Here is a 14,485-nt window from a genome sequence, read left to right as displayed (position 1 = left end):
ATTTTATTATTTTCTTGAGATGGCACAATATTTTGATATAAATGTCATCACTTTTCTTGTATTTGTGGTTCTTTTTCACATTTTATTGTGTGTAACGTTCAAATTCCACCATAAGCTTCTTGGTTTGCAACCAAACTAGCATTTTAAAACACCCTGATACATTTCTTTTAATTCGTAGGCTACATTTTTTGGACACTCATCATAACTGAACATTGCTGACATGCATTCCGCAAACATACCTTGCAATTTACTCAATTTGCAACACAATTCCAGGCCAAAATTTCCCAAAATGTTTTAATACACATCGATATCGCACTTCTAAACATACAGTAGTGAATATTTAGATTTTTAGATTTAGATTCAATTTATTGTCATTGCACATGTACAAGGCAACGAAATGTGACCTCTGCATTTAACCCATCCAGAGAGTAGTGAACACACGTACCCCCGGAGCAGTGGGCAGCTATCACTGCAGCGCCCGGGGAGCAAGTAGGGGTAAGGTGCCTTGCTCAAGGGCACCTCAGTTGTTACCCGAATATAAACGATCCACTTAAATGTAATTGGCTGTGTTAGTGTTAGTTACAGTTCTCAGGATTAGTTTTTTGTGTAATGCTAAAGAAAAGACATCAGACATCATATCTTAAAAAATGTATGTATTAGTGATGTTAGCTGTGACACCAAAGCTCCGATGCTTGTGTCAAAAAATGAAGCGATTTTCAGTGAAGCTTAGTATCGATGCTTGATTCGTTCTATCAAAACCACGTGACCAATGACGTCCGAAGCTTCGTTTCACACACACCCACGTGAATGCTTAGTACTTTGATTAAAAAAGGTTTGAAAATTTGCGACACAGGCCACGGCCCTCATGGGTTTCTACAGCTACAGATTTACTATAACCGTATGAAAGTGCATGTGTATTTTTGTGTGCACGCACCTGCATTTATTTACTTCCTCTGTTCATGAATTTGACTTGTTTACAAACAGGAAAAGTGTCCACATCCACAATACAAAATGTTATGTTTATTGTTTTGAGTTACCAAGTATGTGAAACAGATTGTTGTCATGTACTTAATATACTGATTTATTGATTTACTAGTCTACCCATGCATTCGTTCATTCATTTATTAAATCATTATTGATTCTAAAATTAATGCGTCGGTCCATTGTGAAACATTTTGCGACACAGCACTTTCACCTGCAGAGGTCATAGTCGAGCTCTGATTCAAAAAGCTTCGAGTAATGAACCTTTTTCCGATACAATTTTGTTGAAAGCTTCAGTGGTTCAGAAAGCTTCACTTCGCCATCACTAATATGTATTATAAAAACTAAACACAAACCTTTAACAAGTACATTAGATTTGCAGTTTCGGGGTAACGTGATAAAAAAGAAAAGTACACCTCAGTTTATTAGTGAGTCCCATTTCAACGCCAGAAACGTGGAGACCCCGTAGCTACTCCACTACACCCTATCAGTGCTGCAATATCCTTGCGCTTCTGCATATAGTTCCACGCCTCGGCATTTGGGTCTAAATAACTTTGACATAACAAAAATAAACACTCCTAAAATTGTAAAGTACTTCACTTGAATTATAGATATTGTCGTCTACGATAGAAAATAAACCACGTGTAGCTGTTTTGTATGTTTTTGCAGTTTCACTCTAAAAGTGAAAACGAGTCCCGGTTAGATAAAATCGCCTGAGATACACATGTTCTTCCTTTCCAAGTGAATGCTGAAGCATTGAACGGACCATGTCTAGCGGCTCTGCTGATTACAACAGGTAAAACGGTTTCATTATATAAACAAACTTCATTTAGTGTCTGTTAATGTTAGTATAGTTGAACCAGAAATGTGTCTAGCTAATTACAACGCCGGTTTTCGGGATTTTTAACATAGCACATGTGATATTATCCAGGCCGCGCAGCTGGCTTACTTGCTTTATAGTATGTGTCTTCTTACACGTTTAATGCTTAACTTAAAGTTACTCATATCTTTAACAAATGTTTTCATTACATACACTTGTCTTTCAAAGAGTCTGTATAATTTAACTTGTAGACTGATTCGATGGACTTAGCTTAACGCCCACCCTGAAAGCTAACGCGTGGCCTCCATACTCGAGGCCTCACATTCATATGGGCTTCATTTCTTTCGCCTTAAAAACCCTTTTCATGCGCTGTTTGAAGTCAGAAGCGTGTCTGCTTTTGACGTATTATTTTATGATAGTGTTTTAATTTGTGTTAACTCGCGTGTGAAAGAAAGATACAAATGCCTGCAATTCTATCCAGATTCGGGCATAGCTTAGAAACTACTTTTTTAACCAAGGAATAAACCGTTTGCAGAGAATGTTACAGCAAATTATTTAGTAAATTTATATATTTGTCGTAGTCCGCATTAATGTTATCCACTCCACGTGGCATTTGTTCGAACTAGCGCTTTCAGGCACAGGGGTCTCGTGGAGGTTCAAGTTATGCAATAGTCTCAAACGGAGTGAGAAATGTTCATAATACATACCATCTCTTGTTTTCTTTTATTTTTTAGTTCACGAGATCGAGACCATGGAGGGCCCGAAGGAATGGAGCCTGATGGTGTCATCGAGGTTTGTAAATTGAGATGTGGACTCCAATGGGGGTGTTGTGGTTACTAGTGGTAAAATGTTTAAAGCCCCACTTAATTTAAATCTTAATGCAGTTTTAGTAGGGAGACGGTGAGATTGATTGTTTTCACTTTTGAGCAAAGGAAATTGTTTTTAGCTTTATGCAAAAATAAAGAATAGTTGTTAGGTATTTTACCATTCACCTTTTGACAATAAGAGGGTATATGAAAATCTCATGTCATTCCCTTCTTTCAAAAGCATCGTTCTAAAGTCATCAGCTCAAGACCTTTGGGTCTAGAGCTAGTGTTCATGCTAGTACTGGTTAATCACAAAGAAGGAAGACCAAAAGCACATGTTCGGAAATGAGCCTAGAAAGGACCTCTTTCTTAATGTCCAGTGTACTAATTCTCAAGATGCTGTGCCACACGTGAATCATCATTTCATATTTGTCCAAAGAGGTCATATGCTAAAGTTTGCCTGAATTTAATCATTGTGTACTGTAGGCGAATAGTGGGATGTCCATTTACACCCGGTTGTTAAACAACATTGTTGACTAATGGGGAAATGCACGTGTTCGTGCAAATGGTTGGAGGATAAAGAGTTGGAACCATGGCTGAGGGCCGTCTCTGGGAATAACTGAGGCATAGCCTACTGCTCTGTGTGTCGGAAGGTGATTAGCGTAGCCTCGATTCTCTTTCCAATAAACCTTGCATTGGGTTAGTCACTCAGTGAATTCTCTTGTGCTTCGTTCCCACCCTTCTGAATTATGTTGCATTAATAAGGAGTTATCACAAACTAAGACTGTTTAGTTGTGCTATCTTACAATCAGTATATAGTAAATGTAAGTGATAGTTCACCCAAAAATGAACATTCTGTCATTTACTCGCCCTCATGTAATTGCATACCTGTACAAATGACTTTGTTCTGATTAACACAAAGGAAGATATTTGTAAGAATGTTATTTTCAGTTCTGGAACATCATTAACTACCACAGTAGGAAAAATGTAATGGTAGTCAGAGGTGCCTCAGCGGAGTTCAACAGAACAAAAGATACAATATTTTTCCTACTATGGTAGTTAATGATGTTCCAGAACTGAAAATAACATTCTTCCAAATATCTTCCTTTGTGTTTAACAGAACAAATACATTTATACAGGTTTGAAACAACCTGGGGGTTAGTAAATTATGACAGAAATTCATTTTTGGGTGAACTAGCCCTTTAAAGTGTTGCCAATGTAACCGGTTAAAACTCAAAGTGGTGATGAGGTCTTAAAATGTATGGAAAGAATCTTAAAAAGGTCTTAACAAGTATTACATTTAGGGCTGAAACGATTCCTCGAGTTATTCGAATACAAAAAATCATCGAGGCAATTTTTGTTGCCTCGAAGCCTCGTTTAATCCATTTAACTACAGTACACACGGAGCGCTGCGTTTCCCCACGGACCGTTATTACTGACGCACAGCCCACTAAACTCTATTCATGTTACAGGGCTCTCAAGTCTCACGCATTCACCGTGAGACACACGCATTTTAGTCTGCTCACACGCGTTTCTCATGCTAATAACTGATAGTTTATAGGGCTGTGACGGTTGCAGTAACAACCGCACCACCGCGATGGTAAAGTGCCATGACGGTGGTGAACTGCCACCGGCGGTAGTGCACGTCACTCTGACAAATATAGGTGTAATAAATATGAGAGTTGCGATAACGATTGCTAGTAGCCTTTCAGTTGTGGATGGTTTTATTTAAAAGATTTTAAATTAACAGAAATTATTGACATACGTTTCCGTTGGTGCGTTCGAGCGCGGGCCGGGTTTTGCAATGGATCTTGTTGTGAAATGAACAGATACGTAAAATCAAAACTGGCTATGACCCGCTTGCTTAGTGTCGGAGCGCGCGCAGGTTTTGCCGCGGTTGCGGAGAGACATCTATTCATTTGCGCTCCTGTGCACATCTTCTGAACGCGCATTTAGTGCAGCTGTACACATTTTAATCTGGACAATGTCAACAAGTAAGTTTCACATCAACGAGTCGGAAAAAGTAAAGTTTTTATGGCAATCTGAATAGGAAAGCCAATGTAGGTTTAAACAGTTTGTTTCAAATGGAATTGTTAAGGACTGTAAGGGTTAATACGCCACTGACTGAAGTTACTGCAACAAGAGCTTTTTTATTTAGTATTTAGCTTTCTTATAATATTTAAGTTTTCATTATTTACTGATGTTTATTTAAATGTTTTATGTGCTGTAGTGTGCCGTTTCACTGATGGATTTGCACGTTAAACATTGACGGATGTTTCATCCTCATTTATTTCAGATATCATATTTCAATTATTTAACAATTTCAAGTATTTAAATAAGATCTATATTTCTCTTCCACTCGTCATGTGGTTGCTACACGCAAATATAATATAAATATTATTTATATAAATAATATATATTTCTCAACCACCGCACCACCGCGGTCGATTTGTCTATTACCACCGCGGTGGTAAAAAAAACTGCCACCGTCACAGCCCTATAAATAGCTTATTGAAATGGTGAACTGATATTTTAGTCTAATTTACGAGTGAAACTTGTTTTCCGGCTGCATTGAGTCCATCAAACTAGATGCAGACTAGTGGACAGCGAATCCTGTTAAAACACATTTCATCTGTCTGGTCTGCGTGAATGAACTACACAGTTTAACGTGCTACACGCGTGATGCTCATGAATTTGTCTGCGTCTGCGCTGAATGAGGACATGAACTTCACCTCCAGAGTTGCGCTGAGAGTTTATTTCACAAACATGTTATTGTTTGACTGAAGAAACAGACACACTAAAAAAATAAGCGTCTTCTGACAACCTGCCAAAATAAAAGTCATAGGCTATTGTTTGAAATTATTATTTCCATTTTTATTCATGTTTCTTATTTATATATTTGTATTATATTGCATTTTGAATTTAAAATGGCAATGGAATGTACTAAATGGGTTTAGTTTTCACAGATATTAATGTATGCTATTTCAGCAATAAAAACTAATTGTTCTAAAAAGGAAACAAATTAGTTGTTTTACTCATTTTAAGAGAACTGTCTTATTTTCTCTTGTATATTTAGTATTGCTTTTTAATAAAGAAAAAGTACTTATTATCCGAATACCCGATTAATCGATGGAAAAATCTGTAGAATACTCGATTAGTAAAAGAATCGATAGCTGCAGCCCTAATTACATTTAACGCCATGATATCTGTATATACCCTGCCACTGCATCTCATAAGACCGATGCATGAAAATGTTTCTCATTTATTTTATGCTGCTGTTTTACAGAGCAACTGGAATGAGATTACAGACAATTTTGATGATATGAACTTGAAGGAAACTCTCCTTCGTGGAATCTATGCCTATGGTTTTGAGAAACCTTCAGCAATCCAACAGAGAGCTATAATTCCTTGCATAAAAGGTACGAACAGTAACATTCACATGGGACGTCAGCGTTAATGCTCCTCATTTACTTTGAATGTGTGGCACTGGCGTTGCTCGTGGCAAAAGTTGAACATTTCTTAACTTCAAGTACCAGAGCAGGCGTCAGCCAATCAGATCGCCTTATGCAAATAACCTAGTGCAGGAGCTAGTGGTGCAACGGATCACAAAACTCATGGTTCAAATTATTTTTTGGATTTTGGGTCACGGATTGGATCATTTTTCGGATCGGCTAATGTAAATGCTATCATAGTTTACTATATATAATTATAATAATAACAACTATAATAACTTGCTTTTGCATTCAATTAAATGCTCAAAAATGGTGGCGCTTATATGGGGTTAAAGAATTTTTCTTAAAATGAAGGTGAAAATACCCTGGAGATATCGACAAATTAATTTAACAGCCTAGAATATACATTATAATATTAAATAATCTGTCATTCAGTACGCATGCATGCAAAAATGAATGAATTGTCATTTGCGCTTTGACTCAATTTAAACTGCTGCATAAGCAGCAATGTTCTGTTAAGATATACGTGAGAATGGACGAGTACAATATTAAAGCGCAGAGACTGGAGAGAGAGCGCGTTTGCGTTAAGAAAAGTGTCTGTGTGTGTTGGTGTGTGTGCGTGTTGTGTGTGTGTGGAGTGTTTTGTGTGTGGGTGTGTCTGTCTTCTGTGTTTTCAACCTTTTCTTGTTTTTGCAGGTACAACTTTGTTTTGCTTGTAGTCAATGTGTCTCATGTACAGCTGCTTTGTAACAATGAAAATTGTAAAAGCGCTATATAAATAAAGTTGAGTTGAGTTTGCGCTAAAACTAGAGAGAGAGTGAGAGCGCATGCGCTCTAATACTATCTTTTACTCTAATGAATAAATTTAGTTAATCTGCAGATCACATGCTTTATGCAGCAGTTTAAGTTAAGATGTACGCGAGAATGCGCTTTAATATTGTACTCGTCCAGATACTGGAGAGAGAGCGTGTGTTTGATAAAACTAACTGATGAATAAATTTACTGATAATCTGTGGGTCACATGCGTTCCGAACCATAGAGCACGATCCGCACGGATCATCTGTGATCCGTTTCACCACTAGTAGGCGCTAGCAAATTGCGTTCATGCAAGACCGGAGAACAATTTGATTGGCTGTTGTCAGTGTGACGATTGCGTCTGCCATGCTTCAAAAAACACCCCCTGTCAAGTTCTGACACCTGTGTGAATGCTGTGTAATATTGTTTGATCTGCAAGTTTCTTTGAAAGCCATAACATATCAATAGATTTGCCTGTTTTAAATCTTGTTTTTATTACTTCATAGGTTATGATGTTATTGCTCAGGCCCAGTCAGGGACTGGTAAAACAGCCACATTTGCCATTTCCATCCTGCAGCAGCTGGAGATTGAGCAGAAAGAGACTCAGGCTTTGGTCCTGGCACCAACCAGAGAGCTTGCTCAGCAGGTATGCTGGTCCTGAGGTCATGATAAACTTAAATGTGTCTCAGACCAAGGCAGCATATTCTGGCAGTAGCTCAATACAAGGTATTCATTTTGCTGTTCTTCCTGCCACATCAATCACTAATTGTGGGTGTTTAATCTTTGCAAATTTGTTAACATTTTCAGCGGGAAGCATTTATGTAGCTAGTCATGTATCATTCATTCTGTAATTGCCAGGAGCATGTCTCTAATTGGGAGTCGCACCAAGAAACATGATGTGCATAGAATAATTGTAACCACGCAGATCTGTGGACAAGTGTGAAATGATGGTATCATCTTTCGGGACTGACCTGTCATGGAGACAACCTTTTCAACTGATCACACTTGTCCACTAATTGTTCTCCCAAGTACCATGAAGCCATGTTTATTTTATTTGACTGTATAAATAAACTATGCACCTTCATCCATTGCCTCTGTAGATTCAGAAGGTCATCCTGGCCTTGGGTGACTACATGGGTGCTTCTTGCCATGCCTGCATTGGAGGTACTAACGTGCGGAACGAAATGCAAAAACTGCAGGCTGAAGCGCCACACATTGTTGTTGGCACGCCAGGCCGTGTGTTTGACATGCTGAACAGGAGGTACATATGTAAGTAAAAAAATGCAAATAATTTGAACTTAAACATACAGGCTTGTGTAAGGGGTTGCCTGTCGGGATTAAGAATGACGTGATGTTATCTTTCGGGACTGACCTGCAGTGGAGAGAATTACTTTACTGATCATACATCTCCACCAACTTGGTTGCAGGGGGTTAGCCTGATGAATTAATTGGAGATTTTTTTTACCTGCAGCTCCCAAATGGATCAAGATGTTTGTCCTTGATGAAGCAGATGAAATGCTGAGTCGTGGGTTCAAGGATCAAATTTATGAGATTTTCCAGAAATTAAGCACAAACATCCAAGTAAGTCAAGGCCCTGTTGTTACACTTGCGTGTTCATCCACTCAAAAGTACTGTGCTAAAATTGCTGTATTGCTAGCAGAGTACAATGCAGAAGAGCACTAGCCCTGCACCAGAAATGAAACTGGGTCAGACCTCTTTCTTAATGTCCCATGACCTGTGTTTCAATGTCCAGAGCAACACTTGACGCAATGCTTTCTTAAATAAATGATGTTCAGAAGTTCAAAAAGTTTCTTTTTACAGAACATACTGTATGATTTGTAGGTCACTAATCAAATTTAAGCAAATTTGTGACCTTGACTCCCTTTGTACAAAGTCCGTTTGGTTGCATTTACATTGGGTCATACCCTAATGCTAAGAAGTGTGTATCTTTTCAGGGCTCCAGACTAACTTTTTTTGACTAGGAGCACTGTAGCCCCTGACTGAAAATTTTAGGAGCGCAAGCAAAAAAATTAAAATCAGCCTGCAATGTAGTGTTGTCACGGTACCAAAATTTCAGTATTCGGTACCACAACTGGGAGCAGTTGTGGCCTAAGAGTCGGACTCGTGACCAGAAGGTTGCCGGTTCGATCCTCAGGGCTGGCGGGTAACGACTGAGGTGCCCTTGAGCAAGGCACCTTACCCCTATTTGCTCCCTGGGCGCTGCAGTGATAGCTGCCCACTGCTCCGGGTGTACGTGTGTTCGCGACTTACTGTGCGTGTGTTCACTACTCTCTGGATGGGTTAAATGCAGAGGTCACATTTCGGGTATGGGTCACCATACTTGACAAATAGGTCACTTCACTCACTTCACTTCAATACCAGTAAAATTCCACGGTTCTTGATACCAATTTCGGTACCAAAGCAAAACACCAATGCATGCTAATTGAAACACAATTTTATTAATAAAGCTCATTGTTAATATAAATGTATAAAAAGCAATGCCAAGTTAATTGTTGCTGAAACTGTTGTGTGCTGATGCTGATGAACTTCATTCTCAGTCTGCTGCTGTATAAGACAAATAGAATAAACTACAGTAAGTCAACTGACTGAACAAACATGCATATACAATATTAAAACAAACCTCAGTTTTTTTTTTACTGCATTTATACAAGATTTACTTGCATTAAGGTAATAATAATTGCAACAGATAGATTTTTCTTTTAAATTTATCTTTTTTAAACGTTATAGTTATCTATCCAAGACATACACATTTCTAGTCAAACATATGTTGTTTTCTATCACATAGATTTCGGATAGGCCTATTTAAAATACGTACTTTAAACCCCATCATGTTATAAAAACATTAAATGGTTAATAAGGACACTTGACTGGATTAGCATTGGCGCTAACAAATTAACACGCAAACAGGGACGTTTATTTTAATGTAACCTTTAACTTAACACATGATACAACCTTCATAATGCAAACGCAACAGAATTTGGAACTTACCGCTTGAACTTGTTCAAATAAATCCGGATGTTTCCTCCTTTTACCACAAAACTCCGTTCGTTTTCTTCGTGATATGACTTTAATCTGAAGTATTTTTGCGCGCATCTCTTGTGGACGGAGCCTCGCTTATCCGCTCATCACGTCTTAATGCGTCTATAAAAAGTTTCCGACTGACAACCTGTCAGACAGAGCATCAGTACCCGGTACGTCGGTGCTACCGGGTCTTATGAAAATTAGGTACCGCCAACTTTTTTATTTTTAGGTACCGACTTGGACCCGAAGTACCAAAGACAACACTACTGCAATGCAAATCAAAATTTTCATGAAAATAACTATTACTGACAAAAGTTACTTGGTGACAGGAGATTTGGTTCTGCTTATTTAAAGAGGCAGAGTCTACAGAGAAGCTTTGTTATTGATTGGTGCTAAATATAGAGACTGTAATCTGAATTGATTTGAACAAAAAAAATGTGCTTGTCAAAAAGTATATAATTGTTTACAGTAAAATAAAACTTAACAAGAGCATTCACCTGTCGTTCGTTCTTTCTGTGAACGGATTTATGATCCAGCGCGGTCTCAAGTAATACACAGATAACTGACGTTTCCTGAACACTTCCTCAGTTAGTTTCGTTTTAAACGTCTCATATATCAAATCGTTTGTCCTCGAGCTCAAGAAATCCGTTACAGCAAACAGTGACTCATAATAATGCGCTCACTGCGTCTGTGTGTGCGCGTGCGTGTGTGTGTAAACTTGTCGATGACGACCTGGATTGTGCACGGCAGTGGGAAACATCACTGACACGTAGGGTTGGATACCGTTCACTTTTGCCGGTACCAATACGGTACCTGGAATTCGGTGCCGGTACTAATTTGGTCGGTGCCCTTAAAAGTACCCAGTCAGGTATCCAACCTTAGTGACACGTGAGTGACCCGTGCACTGGCGCGCAGTTGACTATCACACAGGCTGCACTGGTGTGGCATTCTACTAGTCTATCCCAGCTCCATCCAAGGCAATTCCATCACCACCCAAGAGAAAAGTGACAATCTGACCGGCCCAGCTCAGACAATTCCATCCCCAACCGAGAGCAAAGACGGACTACTTGTCACATTAATTCTAAATTTACAATACTTGGTATTTAATGCTAAACTTGCATCACATGACAGCAGTTTGAAGTTATAGCTGCACTCAGTGACTTTGATTGGAGGTTGCTGGGTGGGTGTTTGTGGGGAGTGGGGGGGCTTGCTGGTTGTGGTTCGGGGCGTTTCATTTGTTGGGACTGTGTGGATCTGGTCTGGTTGGTCTTGTTTTGTGGTCAATGTCGGACAACAGAGGAATAAAGTTAATTATGCCATTACTATTTTTCCCTGGTTGTTCCTCTGTTGTCTGTTGTTGATCGCGGATTGATTGTGGACCTGCGCGGTTTCGGCGGGTGGGGCTTCCTGGGTCGTGGCTCATGGGTTCTTCGTTGACGTTGCTCGGTGTCTTTGGTCGGGGTCACTGAGTGCAGCTATGACACGTCAGAGGAGATCTGGCCCTCCCGGCTGAGCCTGGTTTCTCCCGAGGTTTTTTTTTTTCTCCATTTATTCATCATTGGAGTTTGGGTTCCTCACCACAGCAGGGCAGTGTTGGCTTGCTCATCGGGAGACTGCATTTATTTATTTATTAGATATTATTTATTAGAATGATCTTGCTTGTTCTATAAACACCATGCACTGTGCTGTGTTTTACTTTTCTGTATTTTTCTTATTTGCTCCTGTAAAGCTGCTTTGGAACAATGCACATTGTGAAAAGCGCTATATAAATAAAATTGAATTGAATTGAAACAACAACGAAGATATTCCAAATTTGCAGGTCGAACATGAGCGAGTACTTGTAAAAAATGCTTTTACATAAAACTATTTTCCATTAATGCAACTTCATTGCAAATAACTGTTTTAAGTAGTTGTCCCAGACTTTTTGGACCCAACTTTATATGGCCTGCTTTTTTATGTAAGTGTTCCTGTAGCTGTTTGATCCCCAGAGAATGCGCATACTGCTGAAATGTGCCCTTTCAATGCCATATAAGTCACTGTCTGCCAATTGCATGAATGTAATGTGTTTTATAATGTATTCTTGTTTTTGAGGGTTATATTGTACTTGCTTATTTAACCAGGTTGTGCTGCTTTCGGCCACCATGCCTGCTGATGTGTTGGAGGTGACCACCAAGTTCATGCGTGAACCTGTTCGCATTTTGGTGAAAAAGGAGGAACTGACTCTAGAGGGCATCAAGCAGTTTTACATCAATGTAGAGCGAGAGGTGAGATGCTTGTTAACTTCCCATGTATATACAAAAATCTAATGTCATTCCCTTCTTTCAAAAGCACCATGCTAAAATCATCAGCTCAAGACCTTCGGGCCTAGAGCTGGTGTTCATGCTAGTATTGGTTCTTCACAAAGAAGGAAGATCAAAAGCACATGGTCGGAAATGAGCCTAGCACGGACCTCTTTCTTAATGTCCAGTGTTCTAGGTCTCAAGATGCTGTGCCACACATGAACCAAATATATATTTTTTGTATGCTATTTACTAGCTAACTAATGCTAATGAACTTTTTTGGGTTGTGTAGGAGTGGAAGTTGGACACACTTTGTGACCTTTACGAGACCCTTACGATCACCCAGGCAGTTATTTTCTTGAACACAAGAAGAAAGGTTGACTGGTTGACTGAGAAGATGCATGCGAGAGATTTTACTGTGTCTGCTCTGGTAAGCACAATCCAGATGTGTGAATGTTAGTCAAATGAAATGCGGAACTTTCTGCCATTAAGTTTGGAGGTAGTAATCCAAGTTAAACATACGGTTTATGGTCCTGATATGGGCTATGTGTAATGGTAGATCAAGTATGAAATGATGGTATCCATCTTTCGGGACTGACCTCTCATGGAGAGATTTAAACATGACTGATCATACTTGACCATCATGAATGTGCAAATATTGTAATATGCTGGCTTTTATACATTTAAAGCAATTTTTCTTGCTTTTCAGCATGGAGACATGGACCAGAAGGAGCGAGACATAATCATGAGAGAATTTAGGTCTGGCTCTAGCAGAGTCCTCATAACTACAGATTTGCTGGTGAGTTTTAAAAATTCCCCCATCGTATTACCCCATAATTCATTGTAGTGCATTATTGACCTGAAACTATTTCTCAGGCTCGTGGAATTGATGTGCAACAAGTTTCTCTTGTCATCAACTATGATCTACCAACAAATCGAGAGAATTATATTCATAGGTGAGTAAAATTACAAGGGGTTGTACATTTTTTCTCATGCATTGAGTTAAGTATTGTTTTTCTATGATTCTTCTCTTGCAGGATTGGCCGTGGAGGTCGTTTTGGCAGAAAAGGTGTGGCCATCAATTTTGTTACTGAAGAAGATAAAAGAATTCTTCGAGACATTGAGACCTTTTACAACACGACTGTCGAAGAGATGCCCATGAATGTTGCTGACCTGATTTAAACTTTTGAGATATTGATGCAGGGATGGCTGTTGAATGAACTCCATTTGCGCTTATATTATTGGAAGAAAAAACTACACTCCTAAATGCTGGCTTTGGATCCGACTTGCGAATTCAATACGTAACGTGACTGTGGACGGTTGTAGACTCCAACCATATCAGTATTTACTGGTGGTTGCGTTTACAAAACATGGGTACTTTACATGAATTCTTTATCAGGTATTTTTTCCCTAGTATGTTCAAAATGTATGTGTTAGATGTTCTTCATCGTTTAGTAATTTACTTGTGGACTAAAAGATACAAGTGCTGCATCAAGTCTGCCAATTATGTTATGCTAACATATGTGTGCAGTTTAACTTGATTCACTTGACCTATCTTTTCAGTAATATAAAGCACTTTTTAGTCTTGTGAAATGTATTTAATTGTATATTGTTCATAAATTACTTTTTTGTGAAGTCCTCTTCAAAAGTTGGGTCTTAACTGAAAACTTAATGTTTCATGTAGTGTTTGGCCCAGTTGACAATAAAGAGGATTGTGATTATTCTGTCTGAAATTTGTCTAATGTCTTGATGAACTAGTTTAATAAGTGAAAGTCATGTCATGCTTATTAAAGAAATTTATGGGTGATCTTTCCTTCTATATGGTTAAAGTGCACAGATTTACATTTGTGTTTTTGAGCATTGATATATTTAATTTGTTCAAGTAGGTCTGGATTTCTCTGGGGTCAAACACTGATGTTTGGTGATAGTGTAAAGTTTTTTTTGGAAGAGTTTGAGTTTTGGGGTTTATTAATGTTAGCCGCTTTCATTGCTGCTGGGATTTATGAAGGTTGGATGCTATTCTCCACTAGATGCTGTAGATGTTCTCAACTCTGGTCTGTGAAGTCCGCTTGTTGGTGTGAAGCGTAAATGTGTCAAAAACATTCTGGGGTCTCAGGACTGCAGTGAAAGCCCTGCTTAAGACCATTTGTTTTGTGAATTTTGATGCGTTAGAATGATGCTGTGCCTGTGAGGACTAGCATAACCCTTGTTTTCAGTGGAATAAAGGGTCTTGTTGCTTAAAAATTTTTGCCTACATTTTTCAGTTTAATAGGAAGGTTAACTTTTTTTTGCAGAATGGGAGCAAGGTTT

The 14,485-nt window shown here is 38.8% G+C and overlaps 1 protein-coding gene and 6 non-coding genes across 7 annotated transcripts; all 7 read left to right on the top strand.

The window, feature by feature from the left end:
- The first annotated feature begins 1,702 nt into the window (after positions 1-1,702).
- On the top strand, positions 1,703-14,419 carry eif4a2 (eukaryotic translation initiation factor 4A, isoform 2). Its single transcript, XM_057333816.1, has 11 exons — positions 1,703-1,777; positions 2,536-2,593; positions 5,894-6,026; positions 7,361-7,500; positions 7,955-8,123; positions 8,326-8,435; positions 12,017-12,160; positions 12,468-12,605; positions 12,885-12,974; positions 13,052-13,131; positions 13,213-14,419. The coding sequence occupies exons 1-11, from the start codon at positions 1,749-1,751 to the stop codon at positions 13,355-13,357; spliced, it is 1,236 nt and encodes a 411-aa protein (XP_057189799.1). The 5' UTR covers positions 1,703-1,748; the 3' UTR covers positions 13,358-14,419.
- On the top strand, positions 2,834-3,019 carry LOC130555136 (small nucleolar RNA SNORA81). The gene has a single exon (XR_008963061.1). It is a non-coding gene; the product is annotated as a small nucleolar RNA SNORA81 (small nucleolar RNA).
- On the top strand, positions 7,792-7,859 carry LOC130555141 (small nucleolar RNA SNORD2). The gene has a single exon (XR_008963066.1). It is a non-coding gene; the product is annotated as a small nucleolar RNA SNORD2 (small nucleolar RNA).
- Positions 8,196-8,259, top strand: LOC130555143 (small nucleolar RNA SNORD2). The gene has a single exon (XR_008963068.1). It is a non-coding gene; the product is annotated as a small nucleolar RNA SNORD2 (small nucleolar RNA).
- On the top strand, positions 8,469-8,617 carry LOC130555137 (small nucleolar RNA SNORA81). The gene has a single exon (XR_008963062.1). It is a non-coding gene; the product is annotated as a small nucleolar RNA SNORA81 (small nucleolar RNA).
- Positions 12,210-12,395, top strand: LOC130555183 (small nucleolar RNA SNORA81). The gene has a single exon (XR_008963096.1). It is a non-coding gene; the product is annotated as a small nucleolar RNA SNORA81 (small nucleolar RNA).
- LOC130555142 (small nucleolar RNA SNORD2) lies at positions 12,740-12,809 on the top strand. The gene has a single exon (XR_008963067.1). It is a non-coding gene; the product is annotated as a small nucleolar RNA SNORD2 (small nucleolar RNA).
- Positions 14,420-14,485: the final 66 nt, after the last annotated feature.

Source organism: Triplophysa rosa, linkage group LG5 (genome assembly GCF_024868665.1).
Source record: "Triplophysa rosa linkage group LG5, Trosa_1v2, whole genome shotgun sequence".
NCBI lineage: Eukaryota > Metazoa > Chordata > Actinopteri > Cypriniformes > Nemacheilidae > Triplophysa > Triplophysa rosa.
The sequence above is the reverse complement of the archived record's forward strand: the minus strand, read 5'-3'. Positions and strand labels throughout refer to the sequence as shown.